The sequence below is a fragment of the Lissotriton helveticus genome, chromosome 1_1, assembly GCF_964261635.1.
Source record: "Lissotriton helveticus chromosome 1_1, aLisHel1.1, whole genome shotgun sequence".
Taxonomy (NCBI): Eukaryota; Metazoa; Chordata; class Amphibia; order Caudata; family Salamandridae; genus Lissotriton; species Lissotriton helveticus.
Genome location: NC_136057.1, coordinates 1,503,718,184 through 1,503,738,092, shown reverse-complemented (window position 1 = coordinate 1,503,738,092; position 19,909 = coordinate 1,503,718,184). Strand labels below are relative to the sequence as shown.

Here is a 19,909-nt window from a genome sequence, read left to right as displayed (position 1 = left end):
GGGGAAGATGGGGGCTGGCAGAAGTAGCTGTTGATGGTAATAAATTTACTGTTTGTTGTTTATATGGTCCTAATTTGGATGACAATGAGGTTTTCAACACGGTCAATTTAGAATTGGCGTCCTGGTGCCAGCCCATAATTTTTTGTGGTGATCTAAATATTCATGTTGAATCTAACTGTGACATCAGGACCATTAGGAATTATAGAGGCCGTAAGAGTAGGACTTACAGAGCTTTAAGGGATTTGGTATTAACAAACAGATTATATGATGTTTGGAACAAATTACAACCCAGTGATCCTGGTTACACTTTTTTTTCGATCCCTCACAATAAGTTTGTTCGATTAGATTATTTTTTTATCTCTTTTTCGCTCTTGGAAAACGTTGAAACCGAGGTATTACCTCAGCTGGTTTCAGATCATAATCCTGTCATTCTGGAATTATTGCTACCTTCTAATCGCTGTAACATTTACAATCAATGGTCATTTCAAAGAAGCCTTCTGTCCGATAAAAATTATCTCCGTCATGTGGCTGAAACTATTAAAGGTTTCTTTGAACGTAATAACAATACAGCTTCAATACAAGTCGTGTGGGATGCTTTTAAATCTATAGTCAGGGGGAAACTATTAGTTATTCTAACTTTCAGCGTAGGAAGACACAGGTAGACTTTAAGAACAAACTCGAAAGAGTAAGGATTTTAGAAATAAATCTGGCTGCCAGTATCCAACTTGGTCAAGATGCCGAAGAGGCTCAAAGACTCTTAACTATCGAAAGAGCCGTTTTATACTCTCATATAGTGGATCAGGTCGCTGCTAAATATAAACAACATAAAACGGAGTGTTATGAACTAAGTGAGCAAACGGGGAGAATCTTAGCTCAAAGGTTAAGGCAAAAGGCCACTTCAAATGAGATAACAAAAATTATAGATGTGGCAGGAGGAATTCAAGATTCTAAAGCGGGGAGGGAGGAGCCAAGATGGCGGACGGGACGGACGTGTAGGCTCCCGGCTCCGCGAGCCATCTGACTTCGCTTTGATATCCTGACTTTATCCTTACTTGCACCGTGCTGCAACGGAGACATGAACGCGCTGCTGCCGAATGCGTTCTTTTACGGTCTCCGCCAGCTGTTTTGAAGCAACCCTCGCAACGTTTGTCGACATCCGAGGCTGCCTGGGAGACCTCTACTGCTCGCCACCGCTGGACGGTGCCGTCGGCTGCGGGAGCGTGACCGGCTACTGCGGCGGAGGGAGTGAATCCTTCTAGTGTTGTGGGCGTTCCTCTGCCTACGGAGTGTTTCTTGACGCGTCTGGAGCCCTTCACTCGGCGCTTCCCTCCGCTGCGCTATTCGCAAACGGCACGGACTCCATCTTGGGGCGCCTTCTCTACTGTGGACTGCCCGTATTTGCACGAAGCGGGGAGACTCTCGTCCTGCGCGGCCCCCCCCCTGCTGTGGGCCGCGTTCTCACTGATGGTTCGAACGTCTGTTTTCCTACGGTAACGGCATGGCCCCCCTCCCCCTATTTTGGGCTCTCTGACGGGGTGACGACTGCGCCTGCCTTCTGTGACGGGGAGATGGCTGCTTCCTTGTCCCGGCTTTGTGTTGTCCTGCCGGTCCCCGTGATAGAAGTTGATCCGGGGGTACCGCTGAATAGTGCGGACCGGCTACGGTCGCAAAGCGGCCTGACTAATGGTGATATCCTGGTTGCCCTTGCTGACTTAGGGGCGACGTGGCGTCGAAACATCCGAGCGCTGATATTGAAGATGGAGGGTGCTTTACCTGGCGTGCCGAGACAGGGGCTGGCTGGCACCCTGCTGCCTCCAACTACTTCTGATGCGGATACAATGTTACAGAATGAGGGGACGGAGGTGCGATGTGTCCCTGGCAACATTGTTGTGTGTTTCGTTATTGATGGAACTCTGATTACAAGGTCTCCCTCCACTTTGAACACTGTGGTTATGCCTGCGCAATCGCTACCGAGGCTCAGCTTATTGACCTTCCAATTGTTGGCCTCCCTCGTCGTTTTTGCCTCTGGAGCCTCGTTTCTACTGTGGTGGAGTGACTCTTATTCTGCGTTGGAAGGGGTGTTCATCGGTTTGGACGCTGAACTTGTGGTTGCCTGGGGGCGCTCCTTTCCTCCTCCTCTGCTTCTTCCTTGTCAGGGGCGGCCATCTTGCTCCTTTGTTCTGCCTGGGGAGTGCTTGCAGTGGTGGCCATGCCTGGAGAAATTTGGACGTTCAGGACAGGGCTGACGGTTCTTCCCTCATTGGTTTTGTTTGCTCGGCTGGCGGAGATCCGGACTGAACTGCATTTTTCTGTGTTGCTTGCGTTTCAGGTGCTGACTTTCCCTGCCTACGATTTATTTGCTATGTCCGGTTCTTTATTCTTCCTGATGTATTGGCGGGGGGTTGTGTGCTGGCCCGGGGTTCTGGGTGTAATAGATTCTGACCCTCTTTTTGTTTCATGTCTTCCAAATTTACTGTTGCATGTGGCGTAGATGGTGTATATGGCTGGGATGTCCGGGAGATCCTGATATTGGGTGGGCTCCTCCTCACCTTTCCTTTTTCTGGGAGTAGTGGATTAGTTTATTCTTTTCTCGCTCCCTTTCTCTCTGCTGTTAGGGCTTTTTCTTCCTTTTTCTTTCCATTTTTCCCTTTTTCTTTCTTCCTTTCTCGTCTATATTTCGGGTTCTTTAGTGGGCTACAGACACTCTGCCGGGGGGGGGGGGGTAGGCCGTAGCCTCCGCATTGCTGTAGGGTGGGGGGAGGGATTTAGTTTTTGTCATTTAGTTTCTATGGGCCTCATTTTCTATTTTTCTGCGCTTTCTTTACCTGTTTCTTTTCTGGGTCCGCGATAGGGGTTAGTGGGGGGGGTGGCACAGTTGGGGGTACGTGAATCCTGGTTGCTGCTCTTGTAGTTTTCTTTGTACCGCCATTTTGTCCGATGTATTCATCTCCATTGTTGTTTTTAGTATCGATGCCGCCTGCTCATGTAGTGAAGCTATTGTACGGGCTCAGTATTCCTTTGTTCTTATTCTTTATTGAAATTATTTCGACCAGAAAAATTTTAAAATTTAACCTTCATTGCTCCTTCTCCCCGGCGCCATGCGTCTCTTCACTGTAATGTCCATTGATTGTTGCTCACTTACCTGATGCCGCTGGGGGACTGTTTTACTTGCATTTGTGCTTTGAAGTATCGTGTCCGACCCGACGGTTGTGGGCCCGTATTTGTTCTTTTCATGCACAATAAAGGTTTTAAAAAAAAAAAAAAAAAAAAAAGATTCTAAAGCGGGGTTTTTGAAGGCATATAGCGACTTTTATAGGTTATTATATAATAAGTCAAGTAACAAAAATCCATGCAGCTAAGGATCCATCGGATTATTTGAGGAATATCGATAATATGTCATTGATGGAAGGAGATATAGCTATTTTAGCAGCGCCTATAACTTGGGAAGAGATCGAATTAGCAATCCTTAGTCTAGCCCCTGGGAAAGCGATGGGGACGGACCAAATCCCGTTAGAATTTTATCGTAGCTTTAGAAACTTGCTTAAACCTGAATTACTCAAGATATTCCACCAAGCTTTTTTAGGTCATCCACCCGCCTCATGGTCTTTGGCTACTATTGTGATATTCAAAAAGAAAGGGAAAGATGCTAATGAACTAGGTTCATACCGACCGATATCTCTTATATCATTTAATCTATTGGCTAATGTTTTAGAATTTTTTTTACTATCTGATGTGATAATGCCTGTCTTGGTCTTAAAGATTCAGCATGGCTTTAAGAATAGGGATACTAGTGATCACATCAGACGTATTATTACCTTGCTGGATTGGGCACAGGCCACGGGATCCCCGGTCGGCGTTGTCGACAGGGTCGACTGGGGGTTCTTGTGGTCTGTCTTGGCCTGGAAGGGGTTCCCTGCAAAATATATCACAGCCATTGAAGCGCTATATTTCTATCCTAAGGCTGTAATTCGTGTGGGAACCGAAGTGTCTAGTCCCTTCCCGATCACAAGGGGGACAAGACAGGGTTGTCCCTGTTCTCCCCTTCTGTTTGCGCTATATATCGATCCATACTTGAATAGACTTATAAATGAAGATGAATTCCTCCTGTCATATTGCATCAGGTAGAACACAAAATTCTTGCATACGCTGACAATGTCGCGATTGTCACTTCTGATGTAGCCTTATCATTACCTAAGATTGTTGAACTTGCCCAGGAATTCGGCGAGTTATCAGGATATAAACTGAACGTCTCAAAGACCCAGGTTATCCACTCGCCCGAAGGAAGACCAGAAGGGGGTGTATATGCATCTACCGCCTCATATCTTGGGGTTACAATTACTGCTAAAGTCGAAGACATTGTCAGCACTGTTCCCAATAACGTGCGCGGCTGGGCGGGTGCGCACCTCTCTGGCATGAAGCGCGCTTTGCTGTGTGTGGAGCGCGCACACACACAGCACATCAATCAACAACATTCGCGCCGCTGTTTGTAAAAAGCTAGCGGCGCGAAAACCGGGTGTTTCTTGTAGAGCCTGGCTGCGGTGCCTACTGTGTGCTTTTGTTTAAAGTGTTCATATTAATTGCAGCACCGTCACGAGCTGCAATTAGCATGAATACTTTAAACAAAAGCACACAATGTGCCCATCACCCTGCAGCTGCGCTCTATTGTGAAAAGAAATTCAGCAAGTCTACAAACAAGGCGTGAAAAGCACAGGTCGTGTTTGTAAACTTGCTGAATTCCTCTTCTTAACAGAGCTGGGCTGCGGGATGATTGTGTGACTTTGTTAAAGTTGCCAGGTTACTTACAGCTCCAGACAGGCTCTGTGATTAACCTGAAATCTTTAAAAAAAAAAACAATCGCCCCGCAGCCCAGTTCGGTTAAGAAAAGAAATGCAGCAACTCTACAAACACGGCGTGAAAAGCACACGTCGTGTTTGTAGAGTTGCTGCATTTCTTTTCTTAACAGAGATGGGCTGCGGGGTGATTGTGTGACTTTGTTAAAGTAGTCAGGTTACTTATAGCTCCAGACGGGCGCTGTGATTAACCTGGCATCTTTAACAAAGCCCCACAATCACCCCGCAGCCCAGCTCTGTCAAGAAAAGAAATGCAGCAACTCTACAAACACGGCGTGAAAAGCACACGTCGTGTTTGTACACTTGCTAAATTTCTCTAATTAATAGAGCACAGCTTTGGGGTGATTTAAACCTTTCTGTGTTTTGAATAATGTGCCACCCTACTTGTATTTTACTGTTTCTGTCATTGCTTCCAGATATATGATACAACAAGTAACATCATACCCAGGGCTTTAAGTGGGATGAAAAAACTTGGGGGTCTCGCAAAGGTGCGTGGCCAGTGTAATTAAGGCCCTGGCTTAAGCCACATAAGCTAAAAGTCTGAACTTCGCATAGTGTACCGCCCGACTTGTATTTTGCTGTTCTGTCACTGCATCCAGATATATGATACAACAAATAACATCGTACCTACAAGTCAGGACTATCGGCTTTGTCAATGGTTGTTAGTTGCATAAGATAAATAAGCAGCAACTATGGCTTGTGTGTAATATTGAAAAGGCTTCAATTTAAAGCCCTGGTGGCACCACAACAATGTTGCTGTTCCTGAGTTTCACAAAGAGAAGGGAAATCCAGAGAGAAAATGACTCTCTTTAAAGGATTTACCATCACCTACAAGTAAGGTGACTAGAGCGTGCGGCCCAAAAAACTGGACATTTTGCAAAAATAGAGGAAGGACCACAAATTTATATCGATAAGGTGGCAAATAATGACAGTCCTCATCCTCATAGAAACACAGAACAGGCACTAAGAAAATAAATAAAATGTAATTTTTAAAACCAGCATCATTGACTGTTAATTAAACTGCCTACTTATAACAGTTGCTTACTAGCCCTGCTTTGGAACACCAAAAAACATGCCTCTCACTGTTTTTAGTTCACCCTTTAAAAAAAACGGGATATGAGCCACTTTTCTCGAAATCTGCCGGGACAACTGTTGGAAAACCGGGACGGTCGAGATAAATCTGGGACTCCTGGTCACCATACCTACAAGGCTCACCAGGTATGACGTCATGCCCTAACTTCTCTACTAGTGAAAAGTGAGCAGTGTGAGCAAGTGCATATCGATGTGCCTGCTGTCACTGCAGTCTGGAAAAAAAGGACTGCCTGTGCCAGGGCATAAAACAGAGCCCGTTAGAGACCAGTTTCGAGTCCCCCTTTAAAAAACTGTAAGTGCTCAGCACCGGTGAGACCCCGCCCTCTTAAAGCCCTGATCATGCCTACAAGTTGGACTATTGACTTTGTAATTGGTTGCTAGTTGCATAAGATATATACGCAGTAACAATGGCTAGTATAAATGAAATCCATCTGAATAGGAAAGCAGCGAAACTCTCCAGCCATCTTTTTAGTTGTGATTAGACTGCCAATGACAGAGACTTGCTTGAGTGTCTGTTATGGTCATGCTGGTAGTACAGTTTTAACAACCCCTTTTGACAAAATGTGACATTTTAACAAGAAGCAGTTGACTGTTAATGAGATTAGCTTTTTTGTACTTGCTTACATTAGAGCGAAAGGGCGTGATCTTCTGTACAAAACTCAGCTCTGAAATTCATCAGGTTAAGCAGACTGTCTTGTGATAGGAGCTTGCCATAGATCTAGTAGTGCAGCTTCCATACTGTGGTTGGGACAGAAAAGTGACTAATGGGAATTCAACAGTTGGCTTGCTTCTAAGTATTTTTCAAATTGTAGGGTGCTTATTCTTTCCGGGTTTAATGGGGTCAGAGGAAGGAAGATAGGGGAAACGTTTGTGGTATTTCTCTATTTTTTTTAAGTAGGTGCTTAAGGTGTAAGTCTGAAGAATAGGCTACATAAACCTTGACCCAGTGTAAGACTGATGATGGTAACAGCAGTCTTTTTTTTTTTTTTTTTTTAATGAAAACCTTTATTATGCAGTAAGGAAAATACAAATACGGGCCTACAACCAGTCAGGCCGGCCACGACACAGTATGAGAGGCCAATGACTCCGGAGGGATGTACCCCGGAAGCAGCCAACAATATAGAGGCAATCAGGACAGTCTGGAAAGGTTAAGTACGGCCATCGAACAGGATCAAAGAAGGTTAATTTTATAATAAGGAGTATAGCAGGATCAATTGCAGTGTATGGATATCCGAGGTCCCATAGCGGGCCACGAAACAAACAGCGAAACATAAGGGCATCAATATGGATAACATCAGCAACAGTTTACATCAAGCAGGATATGGACGCCATATATCAGAGCAGTACCCACCGTGGCTCGTCCCTTGTCTACATATCACCCAGTTACATGTTTGAGACAGAACGGAGGAACCGGAATAGCAACAGTAGACACAATCATCCGCTATACTAACCTAAAGAAGAAAAAGAGGGGAGAAGGGAGGGAGGAAAGGGGAGAAATAATATAAGCAAGAAGGAGAGAACGCCGCGCCGATGCAAGCGCCCCATAGCAATAAGCACGCGAAGAAAGTAAGGATATCGCCAGCAAGGTGGGCATGTGAGTCGTAATAGCAATGTGGCAAAACCGTAAGAAGAAGAAGAACACACCTCCAGTTCCCACCCACAATCGCACCATGGGAGACCAGTACAGACGCGGCGCTCCGATAAAGGGATACAAAAGAGCCATAATACTAAGGAAAAGAAAACAGAGAAGAAGCCCCCGCCCACCCACCCCACCCTGCACCCCTGCAGAAGGCTACAGCCTACCCCCCCAGCAGCGTGCCTGTCGCCCTAAATCAGAACCCGAAATATAGAGAAGTCAAGGAGAAAGAGGAATAAAAAGACAAAAAAAAAAAGGGGGAAAGAATCAAGAGGGGGGGGAAGGAGACCATCAATCGAATCGTTCGGCCCCAGCCCCCCGCCCACCCACACAATCCTGCAGCGTCTAAACGAGATCGACACAATCTCAGGTAGCATAAACTCTCAAAGGGATCGTCCATATTATCATGATTGGGGGTCTGCCCATCACAATCCGTTCACCGGCAGTCCTCAGGGTTCAGTTTGGCTCACCCCTGGCCTTTCCTAGTCATCACTACCACACATGATATAGCAGTGGAAAGCAAACATATCAAGATGGAGAGGCTACTCGATAGGAACAAAACAAGGCAAGGGTGTAGACCAGGGGGCCCTGGCAACCAGCAACAAAACAAGAGTCTTTCTCTGCAGTCCGGAACTCTCAACGATGACACCAAGAGCAGCAAAAAACAGGAGTTCAGTCTCGCCGTATAAGAAAGTAGAGGCTCCCCCGCAGTACAACAGCACAACCTCACCAAAGTAGATCGGAGCAGCAGTCCACAACGCTCCTCGAACCCTCGAGCAAGTTCGGGCCCCAACATGGAGCCCACGTCCTCGCACTCCACACTCACAACTGCCAGGAGATTCGGGCCGCAGGCTTGCAGTCTTGTCGATGCACTGCGATAGCACTCCTCGCAGCGATCAAGGGGAACGAAGCAGCGCCACCACGAAGTCGATCCGCGTCCATGAAGAACGGTCCATCAAAGATGGCAGCGGACCGTATACCTTTCACAGGGGCACCGGGGGCCAAGGCCGCATGCAGAGACTGCAGGGCGTCAAGGACATCACCAATCGTGGGCTCACGCTCACATGACCAGGCCCCCGCGCACTCCAGCCACACAAGTCAGTCGCTCTGAGGAAATCCGTTTCCCAGGGCGTCGGCCGCCATTTTGCGGGTTCAGCCGCGTCACCACCCTCCGCAACTCCCGGAGCGGGCTCTTAAGCGAGAACAACCCTGGAGGTCACGCAGGCCCCAATAATGGCAATCTTGGTGCAGAAAGATGCGCCACCAAATTCGGGGAGTCCGTCTGCGCCACCACCCGCGGGCATCACACGCCGACTCCGGGCGCAGGGCTTCAAGATGGCCGGACGAGGCAGCAACGGGGGCGTCCTCCTGCACGGTCTACCCCCATCCACGGCGCGCCGCGCCCTACCACTGGGCCTCCCGGCCGCTGGACCCACCGGAACAATCGCACAACGTCTTCTCACAGTCGGCCCTCTCTCCCGCCGGGGGCCGCCGCCGACATCGCCACCCCGGCCGATCCACGTAGGCAAGGCTCCGGTCTCCACACCGTGAAGGCCCCGAACCAAGCAGGAGCACAGCTTCGGATCCACAGCACGCAGGAGCCCCCAGGCCAGACGGTGAGTACGAGCGTTATTTCTCGTTTCCGTTTCTTCCCGAGTGTGTCGTCTAGGGGCAGGATATTTGTCAGGATTTGCGTGTTGGGCAGGAAGGCTGACGGAGCCGAGCTACAGAGCGGCCATTGCGGTCACGAGCTTGGCTCCTCCCGGTAACAGCAGTCTTGAGCAGTGGAGGAGCAGCGTCTTTTTTAGGGTCTTAATTATTTTTCTATTATTGTCTTGAGAAACTTACATCTAAACAAGTGTGTTTTTTATGCATGATGATCTGTGACCTGAGCATTCCACGTGACCAGGTGATGTACCAGTGCAGTGATGGTGCAGGTTTTCACAGATCTCTTGTCAGCGTTGTAATGTTGGTCTAAGTTTGTATTTTTTCAAGGATATGAAAGTTGGATAGCAGTTCAGTGATCACTTTTCTCACCTATAAAAGCCTCTAAGCACACTGCCCACTCCTAGTCATCCCGTTTCACTTCATCTGGAAGTTTTCTTGTTAATTGCAGCTCCAGACGGGCGCTATGATTAACCTGAAAACTTTAACAAAGACACACAATCACCCTGCTGCTGCGCTTTATTAAGAAAAGAAATGCAGCAATTCTACAAACCAGGTGTGTAAAGCACAGGCCGTGTTTGTAGACTTGCTGTATTTCTCTTCTTACTAGAGGTGGGGTGAGGGTGGATTGTGTGACTTTTTAAATGTTTCTGTGCTTCGCATAGTGTGCCCCCCAACTTGTATTTTCCTGTTTGTCATTGCATCCAGATATATGATACAACAAGTAACATCATACCTACAACAAGTCGGACTGTTGGCTTTGTCAGTGGTTGTTAGTTGCATGAGATAAATAAGCAGCAACTATGGATTTCATATAATATTGAAAAAGCTTCCACTTAAAGCCCTGGTGGCACCACAACAATGTTGCTGCCCCTGAATTTCAAAAAGAGAAGGGAAGCAAGCGTTAGTGAAGAGAATACTCCCGACAGATGGACCAGTCATTTACACACTTGCAGCTGCCATCTGCTCAGACCTGCATCTTGGCAAGACCTAACCAATCTTCCACCCTTCTTAGTTTGTTCAGGTGAGCACGGTTACATAGAGCAAGCATTTAGAAATGACAAGATGGCAAAAAAGGCTCCTTATAGAACACCCCAACGTCGATAAGCAGAAGCGCTACTTCTGAAGCATTGCCATACCGCACATGCTGTCTTCTATGACATATCTTTTGTCCTTTTTTCTTCCACTCCCCAGCTGCTCTCGCCGTCTCCTTCTCTTCTTTTTTTTCTTCCTCATATCAGTCCCGCTCCACGTTTACCCACTTTCCCCTTCTCTCCATCCCATTCTTGTCTCCATTTCCCTCTCACTGCCTGTTCTTTGCTTTCTCTCTTACCGGTTTACCATTCTCCGTTCTCCCTCCCAGTTCTCATAAGCCTCTGGCTGAATTTCTTTCCGTCCCTCTCTTACCAATTTCTCCATTACCCCTTCCCCATTTCTCGTCTTTGCGCCCTGACTTTTTTTCTACTTTGTTCCTCTCTCTCCCTTTCTCTGCCACTAAATCCTATTGCTCACTAGTCTCATCTCCTTTTCCTTCAGTCTATATTGCAATTTTGAAAACACATCCAACTATCCATGAATATTACATGGAAGCAGTTAGAATTTGGACCAGTGTGCCTCTGCAGTATCGGTGACCTGGCAAAAAGGACATGAAAAAGCTGAAATTGGATCATAAATCCAAAGCTGTTCAAATCAGGGGCCCCGGAAATAAGTTTGGCCCTGGCACTCAAAATCCTTAAGATGTCCCTGTGAATTTGTTAAAGTTTTCATGTTAATTGCAGCACCCATCATGAGCTGCAATTAACACGAAAACCTTAACAAATGCACACATTCACCCCGCAGCTCAACCCTACTAAGAAAAGAAATGCAGCAACATAGCTGCCAAGGTTTCAAATTGCAATGTGGGATGTTTTCATAATTTCACTGTAATTATTAGTGCCATTTGAGCAGGGACGGCTTTAGTGCTGGTGGCGCCTACTGTGACAATGTTTGTTGGCGCCCCAATGACCACCACAGCCCCGGATACTCTCATTACCAACCTTTAACAGTAACCCTCAAGTCTCCAAAACCCCTCTCTCTTTCATATTTATTTTGTTTAATAGCACCACTCATAGCCAGTGTAAGGTGTTAAGCACTTTACATTGCATACACATTACACAGACACTGAATCATAGTGTGTAAATCAATGTATAGGAAATGTTACATGAGACAGAGGAATAAAATGTCTCTTCTTAACAGTGCTGGGCTGCTAGGGTTTTAAGCAAACGTTTGTAGTGATATTTGGTGCTGCACACACGTGCGGTGTAGTTCCTGGCGCACATAGCCACGGCTGAAGCGCACAGAGACCCTACACTGCCGCACACAGAGGAAACAAATTAGAGGGAACATTGATTGTCAGCCTTAACTCTGATCCTTTATTACTTTCCACTAATAGGACACTCGAGAGATTGAATAATCTGCATTTATCTCTCTGCGGCCATACCAATGTAATTAAAATGATTATTTTCCCAAAATTTCTTTGCTTATTTCGTTCTAATTTTCCCCTGTTTTCTTCTTTTTTTTGTTGTAAATTAGACCGAATTATTTCTAGATTTTTATGGGGCTATCGGAGAACTAGACGATGTTTGAAGTGGTGTATTTTACCAAGACTAAGGGGAGGCTTGGAAATTCCGAGTTTTCGATTATATTATTGGGCAGCCACATTGAGACTAATGGGTATTTTAATGTTCCAAGATCTGACCATAGATGAAGCAACGCAGCCATCAATTTATGAAATGTTGCTTGGGGCTGAAGCCCGACAATGTTTTTTTAGGATTCTAGAACCAAGTTACTATAAAAAGGGAGGAGCCAAGCTCGCGATCGTAATGGTCGCTTTGTAGCTCGGCTCCGTCAGCCTTCTGGCCTGACTCGCGTATCCTGCTACATATCCTGCGTCGAGACGACACACTCAAGCAGAAACAGGAACGTAACATCTTGCTCTTACTCACCGTCTGACTTGGAGGCTCCTGCGTGCTGCGGTTCCGAAGTTGTGCCCCCCGGAGGACCGGGGCCTCGCCTATTGGACCCAGCCTGGCGTTGTAGTAAACGTCGGCCCCGGCCGAGAGAGTGAGCCACTGCCGAGAGGCCATTGTGCGAACATCCCGGTGAACCTGTTCCGGGTCTGCCTTGGCGGCCGTGCGGCTGGTACGGGGCGCGGTGCTCCGTGGACTGATCGTGTGAAGGGGTCCCCCCGCCGCTGCTCCGTCCATTGACCCTGGACCCTCGCGCCCGGGCTCTGTTTGTAAGAAGCGCCGGCGATAATACAGGCGGGCCCCCGACTTTGGCGGCTCTCCTTTCTGCACCAAGGCTGCCATTGCTGGGACCCCCTTGGTGCCTGAGGGGGTCCGCATCTGTGGGATTGCTCCGAGAATAGCGGAGGGTGGTGGCGAGGCTGAATTTACAAAATGGCGGCCAACGAACTAGGCCGCGGATATCCTCAAGACGGCGGACTTGGGTGGCTGAACTGCACTGGGGCCTGGACATGTGTGCGTGAGCCTACGATTTGCGACGTTCTTGACGCCTTGCGATCCCTGCATGCGGCCCTGGCCCCCGGTGCCCCTGGGGAATCGGTGCGGTCCGCCGCCATCTTGGATGGACGCTTCTTCATGGTCCCCTCTTGTCTCGGTGATGCCGCTGCCTCGCCCCCCTCGGTCGCCACGAGGGTTACTGTCGCTGTCCGTCGACAGATCTGCAAGCCGATGGCTTTGGAACCTCCTGCCCTTCATTGCTTGGCGTTTGGGGACTTGGATATTGTGCTGGGGCCCATCCTACCCGAGTGCCCGAGGAACATGGTAGACTGCGGCCTAGCTTTGCCTTGAGGAGGACGTGTCTCTGTACTGCAGGGGGGACCCCTGCATCTTCGAACGGCGAGACTGAACTCCTGTCTTTTACTGCCCTTGTTACTATTGTTGGGACACTTGAACTGCTTGACCGGACTTTTGTTCTCTTGCCTACTGATTGACCTCCCTGGCCTACGTTTTAATCGGACTACCTTTCATTCGTGTGCTTGCCCCACACCGTGTTGTTCATCTCACGCTGTCATGTGGTGGGTGGTATTTGTAGTTAAAAAAGGCCTGGGGTGAGAGACATGACTTCCGGTGGATTGCTGGTGTACGGATCCGCGGCGCAGGTGCCCATATTCTTAGTGCGGTGGGTGACCCCCTTGTAAGTTTTATGATGCTCGAGATTGTGTCGTTTTGGTTTATACGTAATACGATTGTATGGTTGGGCGGTGGGCTGAGGCCGAACGTATTGTCTCTGCTCCTTCACTCCTCCCTCCTACTCCTTTCTGTTTTCATGTCCTCTTTTTGTCTCTTTATTTCTCTTCTCTCTCTTGTCTCACTACATTTCGGGTTCTGGTTTAGGGCGACAGGCACGCTGTTTGGGGGGTAGGCCATAGCCTTCTGCAGGGGTGCTGGGTGGGATGGGTGGGTTGGGTCTTATTTGCTGTTTTATTTTCCTTAGTTCTATGGTCCTTTTGTGTCTCTCTATAGGAGCGCCGCGTCTGTCCTCGCCTCCCGTGGTATGATTGGGGTGGGGTCTGTATCGTCGCTGCTCTCCTTCTTGTGGCTCTGCTGCTTTCAATTGCGACTCCCATGCCCTCCTCGTTGCTAGTATTCCTGCTCTTTTCCGTGTCACTTGCTACGGGGCGCTTGTATCGGCGCGGCATTCTTCTCTTTCAGTCTGTCTTTTTCTTTTCCCCTCTTCCTCCCTCTCCCCTCCTTCTTTCTCTTTCCCAAAGGTTAGTATGATGGGTTAGTTTTAGTGCTGTCGATATTCCGGTCCCTTTGTTCTGTTTCCAATGTACTTCTTGGTGGTGGGTGTGCATAAGTGGAGTATAGTTGATTATTACTTTGTGTTAACTGCATCTGTTTTCATATCGCCGTATACTGTAATGCCAGTCCTCCGCATTGCTGCCCTTTAGCTTTCTTGTTGCCGATGGATTGTTTTGGGAACCCGGATTCATATATGTTGTTACCGAGCCTGTTATACTCCTTATCGTAATATTATAAAATTAACCTTCTTTGTTCCTGTTTGCTGGCCGTCCAGATCCTCCTCCCCCTCCCCCCTTTTTAGGCTGTATTGATTGCTCTCCATTATGATTGACTCTGTGACCTCCTTCTGGATTTCTTGACTGTTTTATCGTGACGCGGCCGGCCGGTATGGTTGTAGGCCAGATTTGTATATCCTCTCTTTACAAATAAAGGTTTAAAAAAAAAAAAATAAATAAGTTACTATAAAAAAACAAAATTTAAAATTATGGCCTCGGCGCTACAGATATGGAAACAAATTAATAAGAGATTCCATTTTCTGTCTAATCTTAATTATTATACGCCCCTTCTGAAGAATCCTTTACTGCCTGGGATTTTTAGCGATTCTGTTATGCACAGATGGAATGGCCTTAACATTTGCCTTCTAGGTTCTATGTATCAAGATAAGCGATTTGCATCATTTACCGAGCTTCAGAAAAAATATGGTCTCAATCGAGGGGTCGTCTTCAAATTTTTGCAGATTCGTAGTTTTTTTTTTAGAGTTGAAGAATTTATTAAGTACCGAATCTATGAATAAAATAGACTTGATTGAAAGCTGTAGGAAAAAAGACCGCATCGGTACAGTATATCAAATGATGCTAAGCAGAATACAAGATAATTTAGACGTTTATGCAGACAAATGACAAAGAAGTCTGGGTATAGAGAATGTCGATATTGTTAGGTTTCTAGAAGTGGGCAGCAAGGTCATATTTAATGGATCATTCAAAAGTCAGCATTTCATGTCTATTTTTGATTTATATTATACACCTTCTAAATTGTCGAAATGGAATGCTCAGAAGGGTACCAATTGTAGCCGCTGTGGCCTTTTAGCTGCGGACTCGATCCACAAGTTTTTTCAATGTCCGAGACTAACTCAATTTGTATCAAAAATACAAGATTTTCTAAATCTGATCGTGGAATCAACTGTTGTTTTATCACCAGAATTAGTCATTCTATTCTCGGAATTCAAACCGATCAGATTGGGAATAAAACTCTAGAAGAAGAAGGTTTTCTATTTTTGGCTATGTCTGCATATCGATTCTGTATAACCTTGCGGTGGCTTGACGCCGATCCACCGATGTTTTATCAATGGCAATTTAAACTGCTTAGTATTTATCGACTAGAAAAGGCTGTGTATAAACTTAAGGGCCGGAAAAAAAAGCTTTTTGGCCAAAAATTATGGCCACCAATTGCAAATTGGATTTAAACTACATTGTTCCTGCATCAATTTTATGTTAATCCCTTTTTTTTCGTTCAATGAATTAATGTACTGTAATTTTCATATGTTTTGTTTGTATCCCATACTATGCAATGTTCCACTGCCAAGAAGAATCAATAAATAAATAAATAAAAAATAAAAAAGAAAGAGGTTAAATTATAAGAGAATGGTCTTTTAGTTCAAACTGCTATCCACTTTTTAAGACCACCATGCCGTCTTTACTATCAATAATAAATAGTTTATTAAAATTACAGTGTACATATTACAATAAAACGCAAGTGGGTATGTCGGTCTAGATTCCGATTGTTTTCAAGTTCCACAACATGATGCTGCATACAGTGAGACGTATGTATGTTAGGTCTAGGCTAGCTACACACTTGGTCTAAGGTACATGACAATTGATATTATTATAATAAAGATACAATTAAGACTTTTATCAATTGGTTTAAATTATTCTGTTAGAATGTAATAGAATTACAATTTATTGGCCCTGAATTTCTGATAACGGCTATCAAGTTGGTATTTGTAGCCACAGAGGTTGACGAAATCACCAAACTGTGTTGGAACGTTTGCGCATCATCCCACACTTGCTACGAGGTTCTCTAGGTGAGTGCCAGTTGCAACATGTAACTAATTCAGGAATCTCTTCTTTGCAGTGCTGCACACGGTTCTGGAGCTTTGTGCTGTCATTTCCAGTATGGATCACGCCTTGCATGCTAACACTTGGAAGTTCCTAATCAAGTATGTTGAGCAGTTTCCTACGGTTAACGTTGAGGATCATATTTTACTGAAAACTTATTTTTACTCAAATAACCTAAATTGTCTGTATTATAGTAAAGCTTGCTTTTGTATGTATACTGCACCACATGCCGTCTATGACCACATCACTGGTTGTATAATGTGTAATGCAATGTACCCTGCAAAGGTCGTACACACCCAATTATTTTGTGTCCTTAAGTTCTGAATCCAGGTTTATTAGCTAAAATGTATTTTGATGTATAGAAAGGGTGCCTTCATTCCTTGGAATATATATCCATAAGTAACCAGAATTGACAAAGCCAAGAAGTTTGACATCTGTACAGTGTATGCACACAGAACTAGTCAACGTATGAACACATATCAAAATTGCACACAGGCCAGCACCCTTACTGACACATTTTTTCATAGCGTACCAACAGACAAACACGCATCGATACACACAGGCCAGCGATCATAGATAAGTCTTTTTTAGCAAGGGGCATAGTCCCGTGTGCATGACAGAGTATGCAATGATCTATACTGAGAACTTAAAGTACTGTATACCACAGAGTGATATATACAATTGGAGCCTAGGGTGGTTGGTACCTAGGAAGCACTGAACAATATGCCAGGGGGAGGGATGAAGAATGTCTTTAACTTAAGTATTGGGTTCTCTGCACCAAGGGACCATTATTTTCTGTACATTTGAGAAAACAGAATTTATGTATAGTTCAATGGCACTGGAAACATAGATGCACAGGTTGGTGTACACTGGGGGGAAACATGTTCATGTGCTCAGTATCGTTAGTTACGCTTGAGCTAGTCAGGGTCTTGACCAGCTGTATTTTGCAAGCTTTGGTGTTTAAGGGTATACCTCTGTTATTTGTCAGCAGCACTATGGGAATCCTCAGGGTTATAGGTGCGCTCTACAGATACGGTTATGTAAAAGAAATTAAGTTTGAGATTGGAAAGTCCTTTTGACAAAATAGCCAGACTGTCTGTCTGAGAGTGTCGCACAGACATGTAATGCACATTGAAGGATATGAAACAGTTAAAAATGGGCTGGTGTGGCCTAGAGCACGTCTGATCATATTTCTTCTATGACAGGTATCATATTGGAGGGCAAGATTGAGGAGGATGGCGCTGATGTCTGCCTACTCCGACAGAACCGCTGAAATGTTAGAGAATTAGTCACTTACGCGGAAAGAGTAGTTTCAGAGTTGAAGTATAAGGTTTTGTAACTGAAGAATATGTTGTCCTAGTTCTTAGGAGCCACAGCAATGTTGAAGGCAAGGCTGGATGGTGCGCAGGGGTGAGCCCACTCAACAATTGAAGCTTTGTGGGGTTTCCAAAGTGTGTTGAGTTTGGGTCAGCCCAGCACTCTTTCTACCTGTTTTATTGTTGAACTTGCCCTCAAAAGTCTTGCAGCATGACCATTGCCTGAGGTTCCCCTGCAATCCTTGATTGTAAAACTTCACAACTGGAAAGATAATGACACTGTCCTGCTTACAACATGCAGACACGATTTTGTCTAATAAGAATTCTCCCCTATCATGGTCTTCCAGGACTGCATGCAATTAGTCCAGCTTCAACAGAAGTCCTTTGAAGAAGTTAAGAAGCAGCTGTGGGTGAAGAACCTTGACTAAAGGCTTCTGTGCACTGCTAACCTTAAACTATTCACTACAAAAAGTCGTTTTCTTTTCAGGCAGGTAGAGCTGAAGGACCTGTCTTCATCCCTGACAGTCTAATTGTGTGGCTTTTGGGAATAAGAGGTTGTCTTAATGTGGCAAAGTGCAGTGAAAGGAGGAAGTGGGGAAGTCTGTGACACGTAGAAGGAACAACAGTTTAGCTAGCATCAGACACGAGCAGATAAATCCCGGGTCCCGCACTGAACTGATTTCTTTTTCCTAGAGGGTCATCGTTAACATCCTTCTCCATGAACATATCCCTCTATCTACTGAGGTGGTTATGGAAGATACATGTCTGTCTAGCTAATGTCTAGGTCTGTTGCTTCAGGTTGGTGTTTTCTTCGATTGATTGGTTGCACCATCAAGGCTTAAGTTACTGCAAATTGAAAGGATGACTGGTGTGGACATTTATTGTTTGTGCTCCTTTCCAGTTCATGGATCTGTATTTTGGTCACATCGGGATGAGCCACCCAGGAGTTTTCACCTAATGGAATAGACTGAAAACCTGATGATACAAGATGTCTGGTGACACTGGCACCCAACCATTCAACCTATACTTATTTCTCAGTGGCACTCATTCTTCTGACTGGGTTACTCTTTCTGCCGGTAACTGAATAGGCATGACTCCTAGCATACATATCTTTGTGGTTGACTGGTGAAGAATGTATGGCCTTAATGAAGTGGCATCTTATAATGTCCAAATTATCGTAGAATCAGTCCTGCTCTCCTGTTTAATTTGGTAAACCTTCAAGAGAGTTATCTTTGGGAAAGCCATGACCGACTTAAGTATGTTAAGGAAGAAGCTGTGACTAGGCTGGAGGCAGAGCTGTGCCTCTCCTTGCAAGGAAACCTTGATCTGCGAGCTTGAGATGTCTTGCATACTGTTAAAGTAACTGTTAAAGAGTGTAGCATATATGTGGTTTGGATGGCAACACAGTGCTTCTTTTATAAATGTGACAACTAGTCAGGCAAGTTACTTTTTTAGCCCGCTAAGCAGGATAAGGTCTCAGAGTTGATGCCAAAAATATTCTCCCCAACTGGCATGCCAGTCTCTGAAGAAGAGCGCTTAGTATCAGCCTTTGCAAAGAGGCAGCCTCTAATGATGGAATAAGTTGATTCATGACCTCCTGCCGAAACATTCTCTGTGACTTATAGTGAGGAGCTAGATCTTCCCAACTTCTGAAGGGATTTGGGAGGCCAAGGACTGCATGCCATTGGGAAGAGTCTGTGCAATAATTATCTTCCACTTGAATTTATAATACATTTTCAGATATGGTCACCCACCCAATCCAGAGTCAATGCTTAATGATTCATTGTGGCAGGGGCTGTAATGGAAGACTTATGTGCCCTCAGTGATTGCTGGGATGTCAAAACTGCGATGATCAGTATGATTCCTGCAACCCTATTTATCTCATCAATATGGAGCTGAAAATACTTGACAGGGTGCTGGCCCCTAGTCTGCGAAGGGTGGTAAACCTCTTGGTTCACCCAAGCAAAAATGTTTTTGCTTCTGTCACACCAGGCGCCGTGGCTCTGATTCATGAGTTGTCAGACGCATGCATGTTAATTCTGGTCGACTTAAAAAAAAAAAACTTGGGTTCCCAGAGTGAGGCATATCTGGTTCAAGTCCTATGTCTACACTAAACATTAGTTCCTGATTGTTAAACTCCTGTTTGGAGGCCTATGTCCAGGTTGCATGTTAACTGGGCTCTCTGTGACCCATTAACCGTTGAGAGAGACACCAGTCAGGGTTGTCTTTGCTCACTCGATTTTTGCCTTTGCTGTTGAGCTTCTTGTGCCATGGATATGGCGTGGTAGGCTGATTCAGGGATTCAAGTGGATGGCGATACTAGTGATTGTGTCACTTTACTCTTTTGACATGCTCTTTTTTTTTGTTTAGGTGCTCCATGTGGTCAGGCTTCCGGTTGATGGAGGTACTGGCCATTTGTGAGAAA

General features: G+C 45.7%; 1 protein-coding gene across 7 annotated transcripts in view; it reads left to right on the top strand.

Annotated features, from left to right (window-relative positions):
- FIRRM (FIGNL1 interacting regulator of recombination and mitosis) overlaps positions 1 to 19,909 on the top strand; it is a 3,243,174-nt gene that overhangs the window by 1,082,969 nt on the left and 2,140,296 nt on the right. For all 7 annotated transcript variants that reach the window (XM_078686707.1, XM_078686742.1, XM_078686714.1 and 4 more), the window contains one exon: positions 16,185 to 16,269. In XM_078686707.1, the coding sequence (XP_078542833.1) occupies positions 16,185 to 16,269 (85 nt within the window). The remainder of the gene's footprint in view (positions 1 to 16,184; positions 16,270 to 19,909) is intronic.